At 36.4% G+C, this 24,328-nt stretch overlaps 1 protein-coding gene across 1 annotated transcript in view; it reads right to left on the bottom strand.

Annotated features, from left to right (window-relative positions):
- CCDC141 (coiled-coil domain containing 141) overlaps positions 1-24,328 on the bottom strand; it is a 130,423-nt gene that overhangs the window by 36,231 nt on the left and 69,864 nt on the right. Inside the window, 10 exon segments of the mRNA XM_063318120.1 lie at positions 6,569-6,718; positions 8,169-8,348; positions 8,613-8,801; positions 9,216-9,341; positions 10,430-10,609; positions 11,224-11,397; positions 12,627-12,818; positions 14,038-14,157; positions 17,085-17,226; positions 18,831-19,003. Of these exon segments, the coding sequence (XP_063174190.1) occupies positions 6,569-6,718; positions 8,169-8,348; positions 8,613-8,801; positions 9,216-9,341; positions 10,430-10,609; positions 11,224-11,397; positions 12,627-12,818; positions 14,038-14,157; positions 17,085-17,226; positions 18,831-19,003 (1,626 nt within the window).

Raw genomic sequence — 24,328 nt, 5'->3', positions numbered from 1 at the left:
ATTTAATACCCATATGAGTTTCATATGGGGGTATTTGGAATGCCTCTGGAACCAGTGTATTAACATGCTGCAGCAAAATTATGTTGCTCTATACCATCTCAAAAACAACATATTCCAAAGTTGTATTTGGCTAGTTTAAAGGAAGAAGCTAAATCCATGGTTTTCCAGTTTTCTACAAGCTATGCTAAAATAGAAAGTCATTTTTTTTAGCCTTCTTAATGGATATATGTTTAAATCACCATTACTGCTACGATATTCACTGATTTGCATCTATTAGAGCTTTCTTAAACTGACATCCATTTTTGATGCTGGCAGAGCTGGGAGAAGGGCTGGGGCAGTCACAATCAGGGAGGCAAGTATTTGTGCTACTGAAATGAGCAAACTGGTGACATTACAACATTTTATCAAAAGGTTACAGCTACTCAGGGTAACTATTGGCAAACAAAAAACGGAAACAGTATTAACTGGTGTGTACCTGATAAAGTGTAGAGGACGGAAGAACGTGAGAAACAAACAAACCAAAAACCAAAAACAACAACAACAACAACACCGGACAATATTGCAGCTGTGTCCTGAAGCAAGAGCCAAGAGGGCAGGAATAAGGTGTGCTTTCAAATCAATCCCCATTTTAGGCCAGAGGGAATTGTGGGAACCAGGCAGCAACATAATAGCAGCTGTCAGATTCTCCCAATTCTCCCAAACAGAGAAGTATACTTGTATACTTGTGTGCTCTGCAGTCTTTTTATATCCTTGCTTAACATTGTCTGCCTGAGAGGGAAAAAAGGGCTTGGATGTTACAATTCTAGATTTCGGTATGATATGCACAGGATATACATGTTCTCCTGTTATATTCCCCATATATGGAACTTTTCATATCCTAAATAACTATTCTGCAACATTGGAAGTACAAATTTATACTCAACTTGCAACCGTGAGTCTGTTCTGCCAATATTCAAATAATTTATTTTTTCTTAGAAGAGTATTTTCAAGCAACTTGGTCTATTCTTGACCTGTTTTCTATAGCATTATATTTCTATGTAATCTATTTTTTATTTCCTTTTCTCATATGTACTACATATTGTAGATCTAGGATCTTGTTAATGTAAACCATATGAAATGGTAGTACTTAAACTGTACCAAATTTGATATTTCTATCTTTGTTCTGTTATAAATATTACAAATTTATTATTATGAATTTAATAAAGTAAAAGAAAGGGAGACAATTCCAGATTCATATTTCAATGAGTACAAGTACTGAGCTCCATTTAACTTTTGGAAGACAGCAACAATTTGGGTTCTCTATTCACGTTAGGGAATCTTAGTAACAGTTGTAGATGAAATTGGCTAAATATGTATTTTGAATAAGTTGTTTGGACTGGCTGGAAAAATATTCTTAATAAATACTCAGTGTATGATCCACACACCTTGTCCCAGAATAAAGATACTTTACATGGAGCATATGGGTGAGACCTGTTTGAGGTCTGCCATTTATTTTCAACTTAAAAATGTCTTTTACTTCAACATATGGTTCTCAGTTTATATGAGAATTTATCATTACCACAATCCATTTATTATCACTGTAGTTGCAACTTTCCCTTATAGGACACCAGAGCCAGCAGGAAATTCATTTCCAGTTAGTCAAAGATTCCTTTTCTATTTAAAATGTAAAATAATTATTCTTTGGTTAAGGAGAGGAAATGCTTACATAGAACCATAAATCAGCAAAAAAAAAATCCCTTTAATAGGTTGTCAGTGTACTTACAAAAGATTTTAAACTTTTTTTTTCTGTTTTGATAGAAAGTACATAAAATAGAAATTCATTGTTTCAGAAAGGATGTCGATAGAATGCAGCTGTTCTTACTCTTCTCCTTCTAAATGAAAACCAGTGGCAGATGTAGACTCACAGCATTAGACTTCTTACATTATGCCTTAGTTCTCTGGCCATTTTCCAATAATTAAGAATAGTTCTGCTACTTACTGATAGACAGAATTAATTTGCATTAGGAGCAGTATAGTCAAAGTACTAAACAAATTCATCAGTGTCATTCAGATAGACAGATAGATGATAGATATTCATCTAACATTAAAAGAAGAAAGAAGTGCACCAGCATACTAGGAGGAGAAATCCAAGGCTCATCGTGGAGAAAATCTATCTATGTGGTCACTAGGAGTCGAAAACAACTTGATGGCACATAATCAATCAATCAATCAATCAATCAATCAATCAGATCCAAGGCAGGTAAGAAATCCCCACAAGAATCTAACACTCCAAACTTGCCCTTGAGTACTTGAAAGAGTACCTTTCATGAGTATTTGAAAGAGGTCCCAACTGAATTAAGTGGGACATTTCTGAGGAAGCAATTAATGTTAAGTATAATAACACTATAGTGTTGTGCTGTCAGCAATCTGGAATTATGATGATTTGTGAAATACAGTAGCTTACCAGTATTCATCAGTATATTTGATTCACTGAGGGAAAAATCACATGACGACATGACAGCACAAGATTGCTCAAGACAGCAGAGCAACTGGGTCATTTGAGTTGACTACAACTATTCCACATATTAAAAAGTTATTTTAATTAGCCTTGACCCTGAAAGCCATCATTTCTTACCTACGACAAACCATCACAGCTTGTTTTTCATGGGTAAAAAACTGCAAAGAATAATTTATGACAATTATTGCAAATTGTCACACAAGGAGAAGAAAACAAATAGTGAACTACAAAGACTCTGTTTTAATAAGCTGTTTCTCATGTATCACAAGGAATCAAAAGACCCTACTTCTCCTTTTTCTTTCAAATTGAAGGCTTTCAAGGAATCACTTTAATGCAGCTTTTTTCATACATGTATAAATTGATTGTTGGAAGGCATGCATTGAAACATCACAAATGAAGTATGTAATCTAGAAATATTTATACACAGTATATTTCCACACAGTGCTGTGGTGCTTCTGAAATGGAAGAAGGAGGTGGTGGTGGCAGAGAAAAGTAGTGGTACAAAGGGTTATTTTAAAATGCTGTCATGGCAAGTTCTGAACAAGACTACATTGCACTGATTGTGATGCAGAACTGATGTGAGTTGGATACCAGGCACAAATGTAAACTTTGATTTATGGTTGCATACTATCATATATCCAGAATGGCATTAACATGTCCCACAAGTCTGAAATTGGTTTTGAAATATGGGTCTAATCTCTGCTGAAGTAAGCATGGAGTTGTAAAATGACAGGAGTATTTTGCTTTAGATTCTTGTCCTAAAAACCTTTATAAATAATTTATGTTCCTCTTTATGTTGTTTGTAGTTTGTATAAGTCAATTAGTGACACGGTATTTTAGAACAGGGTCCTCAGAACTTCTGTAGTCCAGCTCAATACAAAATTGTAATATTCAGGTTACAATTACATTATTTCTGACATGGTTGTCCAGCTTCTGCTTAAAAACCTGAAGTGAAGGAGACCATTTTCTCCTGAGGCAGTCTGTTTCACTTTACTTAGCATTCATTATGTATGGGTTAAACATTAATAAATTTCTCTTCCAATGGAAGAGAGTATCTGTCACTCAGGGTTGAACTGTGGAGTCCTGGGTGCTCTCTGACCTTGGTTGTTTGCTTGCAGACATTTCATTACCCAGCTAGGCAACATCATCAGTGCGAGCGAGTGTGGGGTTTGCTTTCTGTTTATATACAGTAGCTTGCCCTGCCCATTTTGGTGGGGGTGTGATTTTGTTCTTGGTAGGAAAATAATTTCTCTTACTATTAAGCCAAAATTTGATTATTTGATTATCTTCCCTCTAGAAAACAGAGAATAAGTCTGATTAGTTTCAGTCTAGTTTAATCTCTTTTAAAAAGGAAAATCCATTCATTACTCACTACTCATCGTCAATTCAGCTTTAAAATGGATTCCCAAACTTATTTTAGATATGTGGAGCATATATTAAAGCTAAGTTTGTTCATGTGTTTTGGGCAACAAATTAGTTTTGAAATCTAGTATAATCAGTATGCTCCAACCTTTCCATGCTGGACCATTTACAAATATGAACTTCTGCTCATTCATAAGGGAGTAATAAACTGGTGCCACACAGAATCAATTACTGCTTCCATTGGGCAAAAAAAGAGGGGGGGGATTGGTTTGCTTTATCTGAGTACTACTTTGTGCAAAATGTGTTTCATATTTTCCCCATTTAGAACATATTTTCCATTTGAAAACTGATGGAACTGGACTGAAACTAATCAGATGTGCCCTGGGTTTTCTAAAGGGATGACCAGAATCAAATTAAATAATATTACATAATTATCAAAAGAATTTTGATGAACTGCATTTAGCAAACTACCTAAAAATGTCATTTTAAATGAGATTAAGCTATCTTAAACTGACTTCTATTTAGTTTATGCATAGCGATGGGGCCCTCTAGCCTTTGAAAGCATTACATTACTATCATACCAACATAATGTCACTGTTTTTCATGATGTACTTGCTATTGATACAATAGGAAAGTACTATCTAAATCTCTTCAAGATGTCAGTTTATTTTTAAGTGTACACTTCACTAGAGCTAAACTGCAGTCCATAAATAAATTTATTTCTATAGTAGTTACATGACAAGTTTATTGGCTTTTCTGTACTGTTACACAGGATTAAATATCAAAGCTATGAAAAGTAAGTGTGATTACCAAAAATGCTTTCAGACCGTATATTGAGAGATCTGCAGTGAAGTTACTAGCTGGAAACGGTTTTGGAATCCTAGTGTAACTTGTGCTAAGGTGAAATTCGCCAATCAAAACCACATTCCAAGTGAGCCCAACTCACTGAGCCAGCCAGACAAACATATTCATCAAGGGAATTGGCATTAACAGGAAAGTGAAAGATAATGCTTGTTTTATGGTCCTACTGAGTATAAATCACTAGGCTGAGTACAAACAGGCTGATCAGCAGAGGTGAATGTACAAGATATAACCTCTAGAATAGGGCTCCGCAACCCCTGGGCCATGGACCAGTACTGGTCCGTGGCCTGTTAGGAACCGGGCCACCCAGCAGGAGATGAGCAGTGGAGGAGCGAGCAAATTTACAGCCTGGGTATTTACAGTTGCTCCCCATCGCTCGCCTGAGCTCCACCTCCTGCCAGAGAAAGCAAGCCCATTGGCTGCTATCTCCAAACAGTGTGAAGAAAAAAGAATAAAAGGTCGGGAAAAAAAGGAAGCACTTGAAACCATCCTCTCCCCCGCTCTGTGGAAAAATTGTCTTCCATGAAACCGGTCCCTGGTGCCAAAAAGGTTGGGAACCGCTGCTCTAGAAGATCAACAAGGACACCAGTTGAGAACGCAATTAAGACAGTTTGAAGACATATAAATGCATCTGCGGAGCCTTAAGACTGACTTTTCTTTTCTCTTAAAAGTGAAGAGTTTTGCCCATTGAATGGTGATTTACCTACACATGTTTCAAATATTGTTTATAGAATGCCAAAACAACTGCAAACCAATTCCTTACATCAGTGGGACTTTATACTGGTATTTCTTGCACAATAGCTCGCCATGCATCATGAGAAACCATTTTTGAAACCAAGAGTACTTTCTGAAGTAATTTATGATATGCCACTGGACTTTTCTAATAAGAAAGAAGAAAAAGTTAAACGTCTACTGTAAGCTGGGAGTGCCCAAACCAGTTCTATGGATTTCAGCCACCATATATAAGAATTTAAGAACCCTTAAAGAATTCTTAAGGTTAAGAATTCACCATATTAAGAAATAACAACCCATCTAAATATGCTTTGGGAGGTTTCTATGCCTTAAACTGTTTGTCAGGAAGCAACTGCTTCATTTATGTTACACAAAAGTGCCGAAAGATGTCAGATGAGCTTCAATCAGACATCGTTTTAATCCTATTGCCACTGAATCAAATGAGAACAAGACACCAGAATATATGAATATGGGTGGGTGTGGATCGTGATTGTGAGTGCTTCTGAACATAAGAACTATGGTGAAAAACATGCATCTCAGGGCAAAGAAAACATTTATTTTAGAATAACCCTACTGGTGGAGTACGAAGTTGCACTAGCAACAGTCAATTCACACAATGCACATTTTAATTCCATTCCTTCATCCGACATTCATTCCAGACTTCACTTGTATTTCAGAGCATGGGGAAGGGGAAATTGCTCCTGCTTCTGATGAATTAGATTTTTGAGAAGAAGCATTTAGATTGCGCCATTGTGGTTTATTAGATGCAGATGACATTTTACTTATGGGTGAAGAAAAGCAACTCCTGCCTATAATCTGTAGCAATACAATCTACAACTCTGGCATCTCAGTATATCACTAATCTGTCTTACATACTGATTGACTAAAGTCAAGTATAGCTGTGATAATTTGCAATCTGCTTTTCTGTCTGCAGGAATTCAGATGCTAGCAAACACTTTAATTAGAGAGGCACTAATATCTCTACAACTGGTTTATAAATCAAGTGTTCCTCAGAAGCTTAAACAAAAAGGAATACAAGGGCATTACTGAAGAGTATCAACAAGAAGACAAAGAACACAACAGTTTCAGTCATTTAATGAGTTCTTTTCACCACACCTCATGTATCTCGTCTCTTGTGATGCAGAAATGGAGGACATGTGACAGCTCTTCCTCATACTTTTCAGCTTTGGAGCCCCAGTTAATGCTGTCAGACTCAATGGTATCCAGTTGCTGCTGTAAGTTCTTTACAGAAACATTAAAGGAATTCTGAAATGAAATATATAAATTATGCTGAAAAAACAAGCAATTGTCCATAATTTTCATTATTACAGTGACAGTAATAATGAAAAATATAATATAATAAAACTCAAATTTAGGCAAAATCTGAAAATATAAATTTGAATCCTATGTATGTCAACATATATGCAAGATGTAAAGCTTGGTGTAAACCACGGGAAATTCTACTTATTTCACAGATTGTGCTGTTTCTTGGACTACAGATGAACAGAGGTTCTTGCTGTTGTGTGCTGTAACATGAACTAGTGGTTAAGGTGCATTCAGATAAATTACTCTGAAACTCTTTTTAATCAAGTTGATTTATTTTAGCTATTCATCTTTTACAAGGTAAAATACTACGTTTGGGGGGCAATCTCCAGTAAAATTGTAAGAAAGGAATAAGCATAATCAATGCAGAAGCAGCAATAATCAAAAGGAAAACACAAAATACACCAATAACAGTTCAATAAAATGTAACAGAAACAGTCACCAGTCAAGCTCTAAAAGCAAATTAATCTAATTAAATAAGGTTGGGAAGAATGATCTGCTTTGGATCTGAATATCCCTGGAGAGAACACTGACAAACAGGATGTCACTACTGGGAAAGCACCTGGGAAAAAAGAAAAAAGAAAGGGTCTGCATTGATGTCAAAGGAGATCACATGGGAAGGGGGAGTGAAGACATGCATGTGTGCAAACATCTGCGAAAGAAAAGGCATGGTAACTATTGAGAAGGGAACAATCCCTAACAGGAAAATGCACTCACTGGTCCACACTGGAGCCAGCCCACAAGGTTTGCTTTCCCTGCAAGAAGCAGGGGAACAACCAGTCAGGTCTTGCAGTAGCTGTAGTCCAGACTGGGTATCAGCCCATTCTCAGTCCGGACTACAGACTGCCAACCCACTGCAATCCAGACTGGAATTTCTGAAGTTGACTGGGAGTAGCATGGGAGACAAGCAGCTTAGGTTGCCCTGTGGAATTAGAACGAAGAGGTTGCAGTTGACGGTCTAGCCTAAAACTGGTCAAAGGTACCTCATATGACAAAGGAAGGATTTCTCTACCCAAAACCATGTACTTTATGCTTATGGGGGAATGCAAATCTACCCAGAACAGATAAAACATTGATATCACCTCAACCTGTGAACCCCTTTATCAACTCTATCTTCTTTTTCGCTAATCTGAGTTCCAGTTTATTAGCTATAGCCAGTCATCATTTGTGTCAAAGAAAGTTACACACAATTAGCTGATACTAGTTAAAGAAGATAATCACAGTAGTAGCCACCCAGTATACTCCCATAATATTAAAAAAAGTGCAATGGCAAAATGTTCAGTTGTACCTCTGGCACTGTGGCAAATTCATAGTCCATGATTGAAAGAAAATAGCATGCCCTGAATAATCACTCCTTTCCCCCCATTCTGGACTTGCTCTGATATTTACTTACAGGATGTTTTACTGTTGAGAGTATATCCATGCCAAGAGAAAGTGCCAATTTATACAGATGTCTGATATGTACATGCTTCTCCTGAGCAATTTTCAGGTGGATCTTAGCATGGGAAGTGTCACTTGGTGCATCTTTCATTTGTAGGATCTCCTGTCCTCCTGATTTTATGAGACCTTCAAGCTGGGAAAATTATAGATATATTTCATTAACATCTAGCCTTGCATCTTTTAATTTTACTTTCACAAAACATTCAGGCTTGGTTCAAGACAACTTTGACTCTTAATCCAGATTTTGGCCCCCGAAATACTTTATCATAGTTATCGCCTAACAATAGCTGCTTCTTTTAATGTGGTGTTTATTTATAGCACAGTAAGAGAAAGTGCACATAGATGAATGGGACAGGGAAACAGCAGGGTTCATGAGAATAAAGACAACTATACTTACTTCCTCTCTGACTTGGTGGAATTTGACTGTCTTGTTGAAAACTTCATCGTATTCTGCCATCCTTTCCTTTATCTCCTTATGGAGATGAATGAGCTCACTTATTTTCCCAGACTTTTCCACGTCAGGAACTCCTTTCAAGCTCAGTTGCTCTGATAATTTTAACGTGTATTCCACCTCTGCATTGAGTTGCTAATGAATTAGGCACAATAAAAGTATTCAGACCTCAAAGGACAGTAAGGTAAAGGTAAAGGTTTCCCTTGACGTAAAGTCCAGTCGTGTCCGACTCTAGGGGGCGGTGCTCATCTCCGTTTCAAAGCCTTGGAGCCGGCGTTGTCATAGACACTTCCGGGTCATGTGGCCAGCATGACGACTCGGAACGCCGTTACCTTCCCGCCGAAGCGGTACCAATTACTAATTTAAGTCTGGATACCTTCTGAAATTTTGCTCCACATACTGCCAAATGTGTCTTTAAACATATGGTTTTTCATTTAGCATTGCATGCTTGCATTACCCTAGGATTTATAGAGAAGCAAAATACATTGTTCTCGGTATCTGTAGAAGCATATAGAACAGTTTTTCAACATACTCAATCTATGTTCTTACCTGAAACTGTGGTTTCATTTCATTAAACTTATTTTGTAATTCCATAAGTACTGAAAGGTTACTTCCAAGATCAAGTGCCAGAGTAGATCTGAGTGCTTCTTGAAGAATGATTAAGCGTTGTGTTGTCTATAACACACCACAAAACAATTTGCAAATGCATATTTTAGAATTTAGTCATTTGAAGTAACAAGAAGAGACCGGTTTTAATAAAAAATGTGTATTAAACTTGCATGTAGTAGAGTACATATGCTATAACATATGTTAGATTAATGCCAACCTCTATATCTTTCATATTCATATTATTTTTAGGACTAGAATAGACCAGAAGTTATTAAAATTACATTGTATTTTAAATACAATAAATGTTTAAACAGGAAGTTTCAGCAAAAAAAAAGCCAAATCCCAAATGGAACTGAAATTGGTATCATGGGGCTAAAGGAGAAAACAATGCTCATAGGTGCTGTTTTAATCTTTCCGAGCTTTGGAATCTACCTTCCACCTGACTATACATTATTTCCTGACATCTTAAAATTGTTTTACTGATCTGTCCTACAAACACCTAAGCTGAAATAAGATTTGTTAACTCAACAGAGCTCATTTAAATCTGCCAAGCTATCTTAAAAATACCAACAAGTAAAAGGTAGAGGTCCAAACCTTCGTGAATCCAGAGGAATTCAGAAGTAACAGGGGAAATGGCTGACCACTAGGCGCCATCCATAAGGCTTCATATTTTCTGATGTAAAACTCTTTGCAGGGGTGTCTGCAGAGGGTGGCCACCACCATGCAATCAAAATGCACCATGACACATGTAGAAAAGGGCAGGGCTTTGATTGCATGGTTATTGCCATCCTCTTGACTTTTTGACCTGCTATGGCCACCCCTGGCTTTTTGGACATTCTTTGTGCTTTGATTATCACAATACACATTTGATCTGCAGGTACACTCCAGGAAGGAATTTGTGACGCATTTCATGTTTCCCTAAAATTGGTAGAAGAAATTCTTAGTTTTGAAAAACACACCACTGTTAGGAGAAAAGCTGGAATGTCTAAACAGTTCAGCTACTATGCTTTCAAATCTCTTGACTATACCATAGAAGATTCAGACCTTAAGACATGGTGTTCTGACCTGCCCAAAACAAAATTAAAACAACTGGTAATTCCATTTTATCAAGTCACAACAGAGTTAGGAATAAATGTTATGTAGATTTCACTTACAGTTTTAAATTGCTCATTAAATTTTCCACATTGTTGTTTGATGGATTTCATTTGATTCATATTAAGTTTCCATTTTGCCCAAAGCTGTGTTAATTCTTCTTTTTCTTTGTTCAGAATATCAAGAGTACGTTCCGTTACTTGAACAACATTTTCCACATTCATTATGAGATTTTTATTCACCTGTTCCAGACAGAATTTACAAATCATTTTTTTTCTGAGAGGGACAGAAAGCAAACTATTTTTGGCATCTTAATGATAGGAATTAGCCTCAAGAAGAGTCAGAAATTTATTTCAACTCCAACTTCATGCAATTCTATATGTTCTCCTAAATGTAAATGTATTTAATATGCATCATGCATCTGCCTCCCTTTTTTTCTTTGCTGTAGAGGAAGTACTTGGTATTTAAAGACCACCATGCAGAAACAAGGAGGCTTTAATGTTTCCTCCCAAGTCCTCTGGTTCTTAAAATCCACACATTATTTGGAAATAAAAGGAAAAAGTCCAAACCTCCCATTGGTACCCACACAAATTTTAAACAGGATGCTGGAGAGAAGATTTGACCCCCTGAACTCTGTACAGCATGATCCCAATCTAGATGGGGCTAACATGCAGACTAAGCCAGGCTAAAAAAGCAGTGCTTCTGTATATGCCCTAAATGACTTGCTTAGCTTTGCCTTGGAAGGTATATCTAATTATACTCATTGTGGCTTATCCCAAAGGTACAAGATTAGTTTAGAAGGAATGTGGGAAAATGAACATTGCTAGTATCTATAAATCATCAGCAATTTCCTCACCATATTTACTAAATTTAAAAAGTCATGACCCATATCTTGGGTGGAAAGAATCTTCTTCAAAACCAAATGCCACTGGACATCAGCTGATTGAAGTAAGGCCTCGTTTTTAGTTTCAGCGTCTTCTGCAGGCTCACTTGTATAGAATTCCTTCAGCTTCTGAGCATCACTTCCAACCTAAAGGGGTAGAAATGAATCAACCTGATTAATGTCTCCTATACATTTATGATGGACATTCTTTGGTTGTTGAGTTGCACCTACAGAATCCTTGAAGCCCTTCCCTGAAGTAAATAAGACTTTAAAAAGCTAAGGCAAGAACTTAATATGTATTTTAAAAAACTTTTGGTTAAATATATTGCAAATAAAATTAGTTAAACCTGAGAGGATACCTTACCAAATTTATTCTGTTTCTCTTAGATTGACTATTATTTTTGTTACATTACTTCACAGTTTTCTCTGGAAATTGCTCTGCTAAAGCAGGGACTGAAAACTTGTGATTTTCTTCTACTGTAGTTTTATCACTTCCAGCATCCTAAACTCTTGGCCATACTGTCTGGTTCTAATGGACACTGGAATCTAGCAACATCTGAAGAGCCACAAGTTCCCTTCCTGTCTTCTAAGAAGGTTTTAGCAAAAACACACTTTCACTGACTTCTGCTAAATGAGTAATGTGCTGGATGATTTTCAAAATGACTATGAAATAATTATTTGGGGCAGTAGTTTGACAACTGAATACTCTTACATAGTGTTGCCTTTTTTGAGGAGTGAGTTAAGAGGGAGTTATATGCTAGATCATATGAACAATTTCACCTTTTTAAAAATTACCCATTATCTTTAATTCAATGTTTAATCTAATTCTATCTAATGAAGAAGTTCTAAAATACCCTAGAGCATACTTCCAAGTCCTGGCAGCTTTGGATTCCCAAACTTCCCAGTCATCATGGCCAACATAGTCCCTAATGATCTGGATGTCACCAGGCTGGGATGGATACATTGAACGACAGATAAATAAACCATGCTGGTTCTGATCCTTCCCACTAAACATGTACTTTTTACCTATGAATGGGCTCCCACAAGCTCTATTGGAGACCAGTTTCTCCCATCCTAGTGAGCATTGCAACAGCCACCACAAAAATAACAATCAGTTCACTGCATCAGCCAGCAAATTGCTGCTCATTTCATTATGTCAGAGAGCACAGAATAACATGGAGGCATCCGCAATTCTCTCATTCACTCTTTGCTATCAGGTTGGACACACATTGATTTCAAGCAGGGAAGGGTCAACATTATTCTGAACATTGTTCTATTATATCTAAAGATGTCACCAAATGTTGGTATCTTTCCTGTGCAAGGAAGGACCCGAAAATCATACTGTAGATTTCTTCTAGCAAAATATGTGTAAGTACCTCATCTGATGATTTTAAAAATGCTACATATGGCTTCAGAATTTCAAGCTTTAAGTAAAGACTTCTGTTAAGTGTCACCAGTTCTTCATTTAAAAGCTCAGTTTTGTTTGAAAAAACTGCTATTTCTGTGGTTTCTAGTTCTTCCATTTCCTTACAAATTCTTACAGCCAATTCTAGTTCATTGGCCATCTCCTACAGTGATATAAAAGAGGAAAATAATTACATTAACATTTTGAAAATTAAACAATTTCCTCAAGATTTACTAACTTAGTTATTAAACAAGTATGAGTATTATATAGAGACCCAAATCTCATTTGCTCTTATTAGTATTTTTTTCATTTGATCTTATCACGATATTGAATGTATATCAATGTATCCTATTATGGTTTACATACTAAACCTAATTTTATTCTTTCCCATAAAAGGAGTTCTCAGACTCTGTGATACCACCCCCTCCAAATATAAAAGAATGCATGTACCCCCCCATGAATAAAACAATATAATTGTGGTTAGAGTTACGAAGGAAATAAAAATAACACTTATATTCAATAATTAAACTGTAATTTTTAGATCACAGGCATTCTCAACATTTGCAACTGCCTGCCGTGGGCTCACCAAGACAAAGTGAGAGCACAGCCAGTTGCACCAGGAAGAGTGAGGAGCAAAGTCTGGAGCGGGTTTTGATTGTGCTCCCACTTTTCCCACGCAAGACTGATCTTTTTTTTAAAAAAAAAATTGTGACCTTCCTCTAAGCTGCTGATGAACCCTGACCATCAGTTTGAAAAGCCTGCTGACCCCAAAGCCCTTTTGGGATCCTACAAAAAGTTTGGAAGGTCTTTTGGAGCAATTGGAAGTCAGGATCAAGAGTGCTAATTAGCAGGAAAGCTCTGTGAAGGATGGTTGCCAGGAGTGTCTATGGGGAAGAGGAGTCAAAAAAGTCAAGATGATGGCCATGACCATATAATTGAAGCCTCTCTTCCATTTCTTGCATGTTAACATACATAAAAAGGGGGAGAGCTTCAATCATGTGGTGGTGGCTGCTACCTTGATTTTTTTGCCCCCCCCCCCAACAAACATCCTTGCTACTTGCATATTTTGTGCACACCAAACACTTTCCATACTGGAAATTCATTATGAACAGTAGTTTTAGCTCAGTTTTATATGTATATTATTTCCATATACTGTATTCAGGATATAATGTACAGCAAAACTTAGAGAAATCCATTACAATGTTTATAAAAACAAAATGTGCTTAATATTATTTTTGATCTTAGAAGTTTAAAATCAGCCCAAATAAGAGTAGGGTGGTGGTGTTGAAATAACAGTTTTTGCAAAATTCTAAGAAAATCCCATATTATGAGCATGTGATTTAACAGTTAAAAATGATGATATTAAAGCAAGCGTGTCAGACCTTGGTTTGATTTGCCAGCTCTAAATATTTGTTCAGGACTTCTTCTGATTCAGGAACAGATGATCCCGGATTTACTGCCGCTGAGAGTACTGGACCAATGTTTTGAATCTTTGTTGATGCCTTTATATTTAAACAGATACCAACAGCAGTTGAAAAAATAAAGGACATTGATGTAAAAGCATTTCAACAGTAGAGGAATTGTAATGTGAGACAATTTCCTTAAGGTCTTTTAAGATAATATGGTCCTATGAGTGTGCCATCTTTTTCCTTAAGTTTCCCTCATCACATTCTGATACATAAAATTTGCTGTATTATTAGCCAGGAGGAAGCAATTTTAAAAATTATGAAGCTGGTTAATATTCCAGAATGGCTTCTCTTCTTGGAAAGCTGCCTCCCTTTTTATATAAACTTCATTTATAATTCTATAACAATATGATTTTAAGATATAATGGCTCATACATATACCATGCATAATATAAGCAGCTGCATGTATCTTGAGTGTGAGTAAGTATACTACGTATACCTCTCCCAGTTGGTGGAATGCAATTAGCTGTACGTTGGTTTGCAAAGTAGTCTTTAGATTAGAAACTCCAGCTTGCATAGAACAATGTGACCATGCCTGTAGTAAAACTGAGCTTCAGTTGCACTTGTGGCATACTGGCCATTTGCAGGGAATGCTGAATGTGCTGCAGTCTGATTAAAGCTAGTAATTTAATCTATACCTTTCTTATCAAATTATAGGTGCTATGGTTAAGTTGATCAGAGCTATGATGGGTGATCCAAGTCAATATCTATGGGCCCATCTGGTGACAACCATAATGTGGAAGACTATGATTTATAGTGTAAGAAGAATTAACAAATGGAATAACAGAAAGTAAAATAGAAGTGTTTTATGTTGTGGAGCTAAGGGAAATGAATAAGGATGTAACAGATTTAAACGAAAATGTTTTTATCTTGTGGAGTGGCACTGACGAATGCATGCAGAAAGGGAAGGTTACGTATGAATGAAATGGGTTGAAATGTAAGTCAGAAAGTATGAATTTGTGTCATCTAGATTGTTGCAAGTGCATATGAAAGTATGAACATTGGTGGTAGTTCGATGATATGTTCCACTGAATGGTGGTAATTGGAGAACCCCATATGAATTTTGAAAAAAAACTGTGCAACATTCTGAATTAATGCAGTCAACAGAAAAAAAAATTCTACTAGGTGACATGAATTGATGGGTGGGAACGTGACAAGAGAGCAAAAAAAAAAAGGTGACTGGAACATATGGAAACCCGAGAATAAATGAGAATGATGATGGTTTGACCAGAATATGCTTATCATATTCTGGTCAAACCATCATCATTCTCATTTATTCTTGGGTTTCTAAATGTTTTGAATACATAGTCTAGATAAGTAAATAAATCTGTGCATATACAGTACATGGCAAAGGAATTAAGTTATATCTGAAAGCATGATTGAACATTTATGATGAAAGATAGAGAGAATGTGAACTGAATACGAAAGTAAGTGATCAGCATGAAAGAAGTGCAGTGTGGTGGGTAGGTCATATAGAATGAACAAGGATACAGTTGTAAAACAGACATTTGAAGGTCAAGGGGAAATGGAATACCTATAAAATCATGACTGGATAGAATTCATGAGTTACTGAAAATAAGAAAGATGGGAGTTTAAAGGACAAAAAGGAAGGTAGGAAGCAGTGTATGGACATGGTGTAAGCACAGATAGTTTGCAAGAATAGAAAATTTGGAAAGATATAGTGAATTGTGTGAGCATAATCTAGTTTTAGTTATGTTTCTTTTTCTTAAATCAGGCCTTCAATTTCTTCGGCTTTATATTTCTTACTCCTTTTCTGCACTCTGCATAATGTTGCTTATTCCAAAAGCCTGTGTCTATCAAATGCTAGAGTCAATTTGAGCATCAAACTTTATATAGTGTGATCCATTAGGGAATACTTTAAGAATACCTCCAGATGGAGTGGTCTTAGTGCTATCAATTTTAAAAAATCATATAACTATTTCAACTTCTCCTTAAATGATTTTTGAAAGGATTAAAAAAGGGAGGCAATATCCTTTAGATCCCCTATAAATTATGTTGCACGATGCAAGATGATGAAAAAACCTGGGCTGTAATCATCCCTGATTAAATTTCAAAGATTTTCCAATTGTTTGAAAATCTGTTTTTGCAAATTGTTATCAGAGGCAGTTTTGATTTTATAACCATGACGTGTTTTAGTTAGTGCATGGACTTAGTAAAAAGAATACACTCAAAAGCGATACACCTGCTTGCAAAGTACTCCCGACATTTGCCTGTAATTTGAAGAAATGGCATCTTGCTTGCTGCCCACTGTGAGCTCTGAGAGCAATTTTCAAGCCATTCCATGTGAGATCACAGGGAAGAAGAGCAGGATACAGTACCTTATTCTCTGTTGGTGATGGCTCACAACCAATGGCAGAGCTCATTCTCAATGTTTAACTTAAGACTGTTTTTAATGGATTTGCTAATTTCAGGTTCTTCAGTGCTTAAAGTATAATTGACCAATTTTATTCCTCTGGCCAATGCAGCATCTTGCCAGTGATGAGTAGATGAAGAAGAGTAGCTTCCCTATCATCCTGCCAGGTTCGGGTGGAAATAAAACCCTTGAGTTGGAAGTATGGTGGAGAAAGGGAAAAGCCTTCCTGCTTTGACCCTGTTCAACTCCCACACTCCCTTTTGAAGTTCAGTAGCTCCGTTTGAGGTTTGCCAATGCTGGAAAGAGCCAGCCTTGAAGAGGTGAGGAAGGGCAAATCTGACCTGTCCAACCTCAGAAGAAGAAATCCTATACTGTTCTTTATATGGAACCTTTCCATTGCAGGTATGCTTGTGATAGAAAAAGAAATAAATGTAGGTATGTGTAGGTTTATGGGCAACTTGAAATATGTTTATATGCACCTTTTAATATCTCATTCTAGTATTCTGTAATAAGTGAACATCTAGGCAGATCATTTGCTAATGAATGTGTTGAATAGAGGCTTGTTATTAAGAAGCATATTATTGTATACCTTCTTGAGATAATCTTCTAAGGAAGTGGTTAGGTGTTCCTTGTTTGAGGCAAATTCTTTATGAGCAGGGAACTGTTTGCTCAGCTGATCTACTTTTTTCTCAATGTAGTCCATCCTTTCCTGAATCTCAATCATCCAAGAACTGAAAGTGCAATAAAATCGTGGTTAACTAAAATCATGGTAAGTGACAGTGAGATAGATAGACAGGCAGGCAGACAGACATTCTAATGCTTTATATCAGAATTATTTAAGATTGCTCTATTTTAAAAAGTCTAACAATAATATAAGGAATGCATAGGAAAAGAGAGGTTAAGATATATAGATTTGATTCTAATTCTCATTTCCCAAATTAACTATATGCTACATACAGTAATTAGTATTGCCTAATACTGTGAGAACATTAAATACTGTATATACAAATGTAGTACCCCATTTAGATAGATTTATCAAAATCAGGTCCTAAGTTAAAATGCAACTTTAAAAAAATCCATAACTGCTTCTATTTCAGATCCAAATTTTAGCTATAAAGAGTTTACATTTTCTTACAGACAATGAATGTTCTCTCTGTGTGTTTTAAGTAACACTTATTCTAAAATGTTGTTTTAAACAAAAATTAGCACACAGTCAAGTGGCAAAGAACTGACAACCATTCTAAATATTTGAGCTCCAGGGTGCTCCAGGATTTATAATAATGCAAAGACTCAAGATAGTCCTCTTCAAATAGCTTTCCACATACAATTAGGATAGGAAAATTGCACATAAGGAGAGAATTGTTTTATTCAGTTAATTTACGACAGAAATTTTCTCTGGCAAAATATTGTGAAATTAAATAGCAATACAAACTCCATTAAAATATTAATACTGATCATGAAAATCATTTGAGTGCCTAAAGAAAAATTGCATTCTCAGTTGGAACTTCATTAGTTCTGGAAGCCCCTGCTCAGATTAAAAGTACAGCTGGGAAAGCTGAGCTGAAAGCACAATCCCTGCTCCCCCCCCGCCCCGCCAAATGAGGATTGATGGAAAGATTCTGAACTAGTGATGGGCAGAATTTTCTTTCTTCCAGTACAGAACAGAATAACAATAAGGTACCTTAACTAAATATAATTGAAAACCAGCTGTTCCTTTGTTTCCATTGTACTGATGAACCATGTAATAGAATGGTCATTTTAAACAGTCCTGTTTTCTATCAGGGCAGTTTCCATCAGTTTTTCCTTCTTGCCACTTGGAGTTCTGCTTCTTCTAAGCTTATGTGGGCAAGCAGAAGTGGGCTGGCAGGATAGCCATAGATGTTCCCATACAGATGCTACTGTTCTTACTTATAGCAGCATCTATGATATATAACCATTTCCAGGCATTTATGTTGGCTCCAAATACTGCTTCTCATGCTGATAGCAACACCTATGGCACAGAAACTAAGGCACTAATTCTTCTGATAATAATGAGGCCCGGAACCTTCACCATCACTGGCCCTGGCTTGAGAAAATCTAGAAAAAAATCACTTGGGAGGGCTTTGAGGGACACCAAAACAAATTTCTGTAGGATCTCTCTGGACCTGATTCTATCATAAATGGATTTGGATGAGGGCAATGACTTAGAAGCCCAGGTTCGAATTTCTCTATTTTAAGACTTCATTTCAACACTATTTAACAACCGCTGGGGGAAGCATAACTTCCCAACAGGGATTCACATCTATGAGGCATTTTTAAATGTATGTGGAGCTCTCCAGTTACATATTATACTTACCTGTGTGCATCTTGTTTGCTAAGCAAGGCTTGTCCCTTCTGAAGAGCATCAACTGATCCATTTTTAATTTCTTTTTGTAGTTCCTCATGTTTTATTACCAAAATAGGCAAGCTGAAAACTTTAGAGTTAAGAAGTTTAAGGGAAGCCTCTACATTTCCAAGTATATCACATGCCTGTCAAATAAAAAAACAGTTTGAAATAGTTATAGATAGAAGCATGGTGAATGCCAATCGCCATGATTAAGACAATTGTTTGAAAAACCTTTCAATAACCCATTTTTCCTCTCTATGACATTGTAGAAAAAGTAGATAATGCATCCTTATTTGGTTGGCGTTATGTGATATTAATGTGAATTTTGACATAAAGAACTTCTACAGAATTTTTCAGTTCCCACTTTTTCTGAAGCCTCAATGCCACTTTTCTCCTATTATTCCAGATAATCCCCCTACCATCAAGAGCAGATCTGGGGAAGACAGATAATCTTATCCTGGTTTCAAGTAGTGGAAAAATTCTATCAGATCGGAAGTTTCCTGTTCACAGGTGTATATTGTTGGATATAATCCATTCTATTCTTCTTATACAATAAAATTAATTCTTCATAACTAGGCATGTGAAAGCTCTACATGTGTGATCATTTTAATTGCTGCAGTGTGTGCAAATAATCTCCATAGATAATTGCAGCTCTGATATAATTGGATTTTCTTCTTCATACAGAAATTCCATGCTCTAAACATGAAAAGTGAAGTTTAGATATCAGCAGGAAAAGACTCTTTGGGAAAATATCAACAATCCGATTATCAACTTTTTGATCTTATGCCATAGATCTTTATAACACCTCTAAGGATTTGGTTTCAAGTCAGAAAGATACAGTTCCAGGTAATACTATTTCAAATACACTGACACTCTGTATTTTGCTCAAAGATCTGCCTAGATTCCCACGATGGCCAGCCAGATATTGCAGAAAAGCCTATAATAGTATCATTATATTGGCCTTTTCAAGTAACTTCTGGAGGGAGTGTCATAACAAGTGCCTACTGATGACCTATGCCTTATTGGTTCCAAACATCAAGACTACTTGAATGAAAACGATCTGTACAATGGGATTCTCTCCCATACTTCTCCTACTCAGAACTAAAACACCCATCAAACATTGCCAGGTGATCAATAGATTGATAGATACAAGAACTCTTTATTATTGCCAATCTGAATATTTTCTGTTCCAAATTATGCTGATGAGAGATATGCTGGAATTTCTAGTGACTTCTACAATGTTGATATGCTATGAACTTGAAGTAGAAACAGTAGACCTGGATATTTGAACAAAGAGCTCCCTGCTGAGGTCTGTACTTGCTAGATCAATTAATTACTGTGTAAAATTATCTACTTATAGCAAATGTTTAAGGTGTTTTTAGCAATTGTCAGTTTTCTATCACTACTTCAAAGTACTGGGAAATAATAGAGTTTGGCTTGTAGATTTCCTTTTGAATGTCTTGTCATCTGGATTGTGTGGAATTATTTGTTTTATATGCTAGATTTGGCAAGATTATATTTTGTTTTATTATGATTTATTTAGAATTTTGTATGGAATCACACACACGTACGTGTTCTTTAGAACATACCATGCCAAGCCATGATAGACTTGGCAAAACCATAGCCAGTTATGGACTGCTGGAGCTGTGTGTGTGTGTGTGTGTGTGTGTGTGTGTGTGTGAGAGAGAGAGAGAGAGAGAGAGAGAGAGAGAGAGAGAGAGAAGTACAAATGTTAAAAGATGGCAGTTAGATCATTGAGGAATTGGAGCTATTACAAAAAGCCTGAAGAAGATTGGAAAACCCCTCCTCCCATTTGGACATTCCTGTCAAAGTTTAAGTGAGTAACCCTACAAAAAACATGATTAAAGATTTTAGTTAGGACACAGTTTGGGTTTCAACATTACATTAGCCCAATAATATTATGGCACAATTTATTGCATAAACATGCTCTAAAGATGATGACAATAAGCCTCAAAGGACTTAGTCCGAAGTTATTTCCATTAATTTCAAGGCTACTAATAATAAGAAACTTGATACTTGTAGTTTGTTGAAGTATGTTTTTCCATGACCGCTGTGATGTTATTTGACTACCGCTTTGTAGAAGACTACTTTTTCACAAATATATCAGCTAAAATGATGTACTTGGTAACATAGCTTTCTCATCTTGCTGTAGGTTTTTTCCAAATCTTACCTCAACAGTCATCAGCCCATATAACAACTTGATTGTTTTTTAAAAAAATGAAATATGAACATTTAAACCTTCCTTAATAAAGTTTTAGAACACAATATGTTTATTCATAAACATTAAACTTAAAGTATTAAAGTATGAAAAGCAGTACCTTGCATTTTGGGACCAGGAACCTGGGAATAGTGTAGGATGTAGGAATCTGCTTTAAATGGGAGGCTTGGGCATTATTATTATTAGGAGTTTTCTTCTGTACTATACACACACACACACCCCTCTGGCTGTCCATATGTTGCCAAACTATAATCCCCCTTTTTCAATCCTACTGTTAATTGAATGCATTGATTCTTAATATAAAAGAACAAAAACTGAAAATGGATAATTTAAATTAGTTATCTCAGAGCAATGTGAAAAATCTGAAGATTAATTAATTTTCCAAAATTACAGCAGGGATTATTCATTCTATGTGTCTGCTAATGTAATTCTAAACAAAACATGAACTCTTTCTTATAATTAAGTTATTCAAATTCTAGCCACCCAATCAGATTGCTTTCATATTCTGTGGTTTTATTAACACATGTGGCAAAAAAATTAATAACAGATATATCTATATCTACTGCATATCTATATCTACTGTTATATTCTTTACAATGTTTGAATGTTTCCAGGTAATCTCTTCTCTTGCCTTATCTGTAACAGTAAGAGTCCCATGAGACACTGCAGCAGACAGGGAGAGGAAGGACTCAGGAGAGGAGTGCAGAAGGAGACAGAATGGAGAACTAAATGTGGGAGAGCTATGTCTAAGGCTGTTGTGTAATAAAGAGTGTTTTATTATGTGTGTAAGCTGTTTACCTGTGGGGAAATTCATTTATATTGTTAACAGCTCACCATCTACTTATACACATACCTCAGCCACATAAAACTGCCTAGAGTTCATGAGGATTGAGGTAGATAAATTGCACAAATACAAGAAATAAAATGAGCATTTTGTCACCTTGTATCCAATATCTCCTTTGGATATTGTAAACTTATAATTAAGTTTTCAATACATTTTTAGACAAATAAATGTGGCTCATTATTTTTGTGTCTTCATTATCTGATTATGGATCAAACCATAATGGATCCACCAATTATTGGTGGAGGAGTATGTTCATCAGGCTGTTGATTTATTTATTCTAGAAACTGAGGCATTCTCATTAAAAGAACTCCATGTTGCTTTTCAGCAAGATGCTTTGCTCAAAAGATTTTGATATATCGTTCATTCCAACAAATGGTTTCAAGCAACCATTTAAACATGTTGTTGCTGAATTTCCCATACATAGTGATCTTATATTGCAGGGTAAGTAGACTGTTATACCTGAATCTAAAGTGCTGAAATACTTAAAGTTAGTTCATGAGATGCCCCAAGATGTGGTACAAAACAGATTCTGCATGCTAGGTTTTAATAGCCAAAATTGATGCGAAATGCTTTATCAAGAATTGTGCTGCTTATGTGCAAACTCAACCTTTATATGATAATCAACCACTGTTCCCTACCATCTCCTCCTTGGACCAAAATGGGTACTGATATTGTTGACTCCATAGAACAAGCAATGTCATTGATTCTTCTTCTTCTTACCATGAGGCAGCTTTGTTTGCCACATATTTCAGCTGTTGCCATTCTCAGTGCACTGCAGGACATTTTTGCCCATGTTGAATCTCCTTATGAAGTGGTTACATATAATGCACACCATTTATGGGTCACCTTGCTTTAACTTTTTTCTATATGTGACATTAAGCATATTTGTGTTTCCAAAGAGCAAGAGAAACTGCAGGCCACAAACTGAAGGGAGGGGAACTGGAAAAAGGAATTATCTAAGATTTTAACTGCATATCATCCTATCCTACAAGGGCTTCAAAGGAGACACCTGCCAAATTGTTTCTTTCTCGGGGCGTTTCGGTACTAACCTTCCTGGTCTGTCTCAAGTGAAGGTGGATGATTCAGCTGTTACAAAACATCATCAGAAATACTGGGACCAAAAGAAACATGATGCTGATGCCACATGTACAGTTAAATGACACAATTTGAAAATGGGGACTTGGTATATGTTGCTAACCATTTGGCTGGTGGTAAACTTCAGCCAACATATAAAAACATTAATGACCTTATCTTCTGGGGCATTTCTGAGTCTTTATTTGAACCTGTTAACCCCAAGGATGGTAGCAACTTAATTACAAATGTCAAGCATCTGAGAAAGGTTCCATCTCAACTGAACTGCAGTAATGTGGTAATCCCTTCTAATTTGGATCTGGCGACTGCTGCATCTCAAGATACTGGGACTTCTGCACTGTAGAATGGTGGAGCAGAGAGAACAGCTTAGTGGAAAAAGCTGGAAACTTTGAGGTGACCTTTCCACAGGGGATGACAAATAGAAGTGGCAGATTTGTTAGAAGACTTTCTAGATTTCATTTTTTTTTCCGTGTCAGAAGCACCTACCAAGGCACTTCTAGATTTCATGAAATGCTTATTTAGTTTTGGAGGGGGGGGGGAGAGAGATTTGTAAGTCTATTTTTTCTTGGGTACTGTGATATTTTCTAATGTTAGAAGAATTGGTTTATCATTGTTTCTATCTACAAAAGGAAGGTTGTAATGACATTGCAACAAACAGGAAGGAGAAGGACTTAGGAGAAAAGTATAGGAGAGTGTATGAGTGCTATGTCTAAAACTGTTATGTAATAAACAGTTTTAAATTACAACTTAACCTGGAATCTGTGTTAAGAATCTCTAAAAAGGAACATAGCCCCCCACATGCTATGCTATTCTCTCCAGCTTCCTTCTCTTCAATTTAGGGTAAAAGTAGTTAAATTTTGGACTTCTAAGTGTCATAAAACTAATATAGGCATTGAGATCTTCAAAAAGAGTCCAGTTCCCATTGTCTCCTTCGTTTGCCATGGAGCGACAGACAGAGCCTAGTGGAACTAAAATTCTCAAATGAATCCCAATTATTATGAATTCTACTGGTAAGTGGAAGATGGAACTCCCCCATCTGTCTGGTCCTTTGGGCTTTAGGAAGGGGCATATTAAACATGAGCTGCTTTTGTGACTTGACATCTTAATCATCAGGCAGCTCTTAAATCCATCTGCACATTGCAGTTCCTTTCCTTCAGCTGCTCCAATGTTGGAGCCTCAAAATCTGGACTACAGCATCAGAAGTTCTTATAAGACAAATCATTTCTCTCTCTTTGAATTCTCCCTGAATCTATGCCACCTCTTTTTGTCCTTACCATCTGGAAAGTACAGCTG

This window comes from Candoia aspera, chromosome 1 (genome assembly GCF_035149785.1).
Source record: "Candoia aspera isolate rCanAsp1 chromosome 1, rCanAsp1.hap2, whole genome shotgun sequence".
NCBI classification, from domain to species: domain Eukaryota; kingdom Metazoa; phylum Chordata; class Lepidosauria; order Squamata; family Boidae; genus Candoia; species Candoia aspera.
This window is presented reverse-complemented; position numbering and strand designations above follow the sequence as displayed.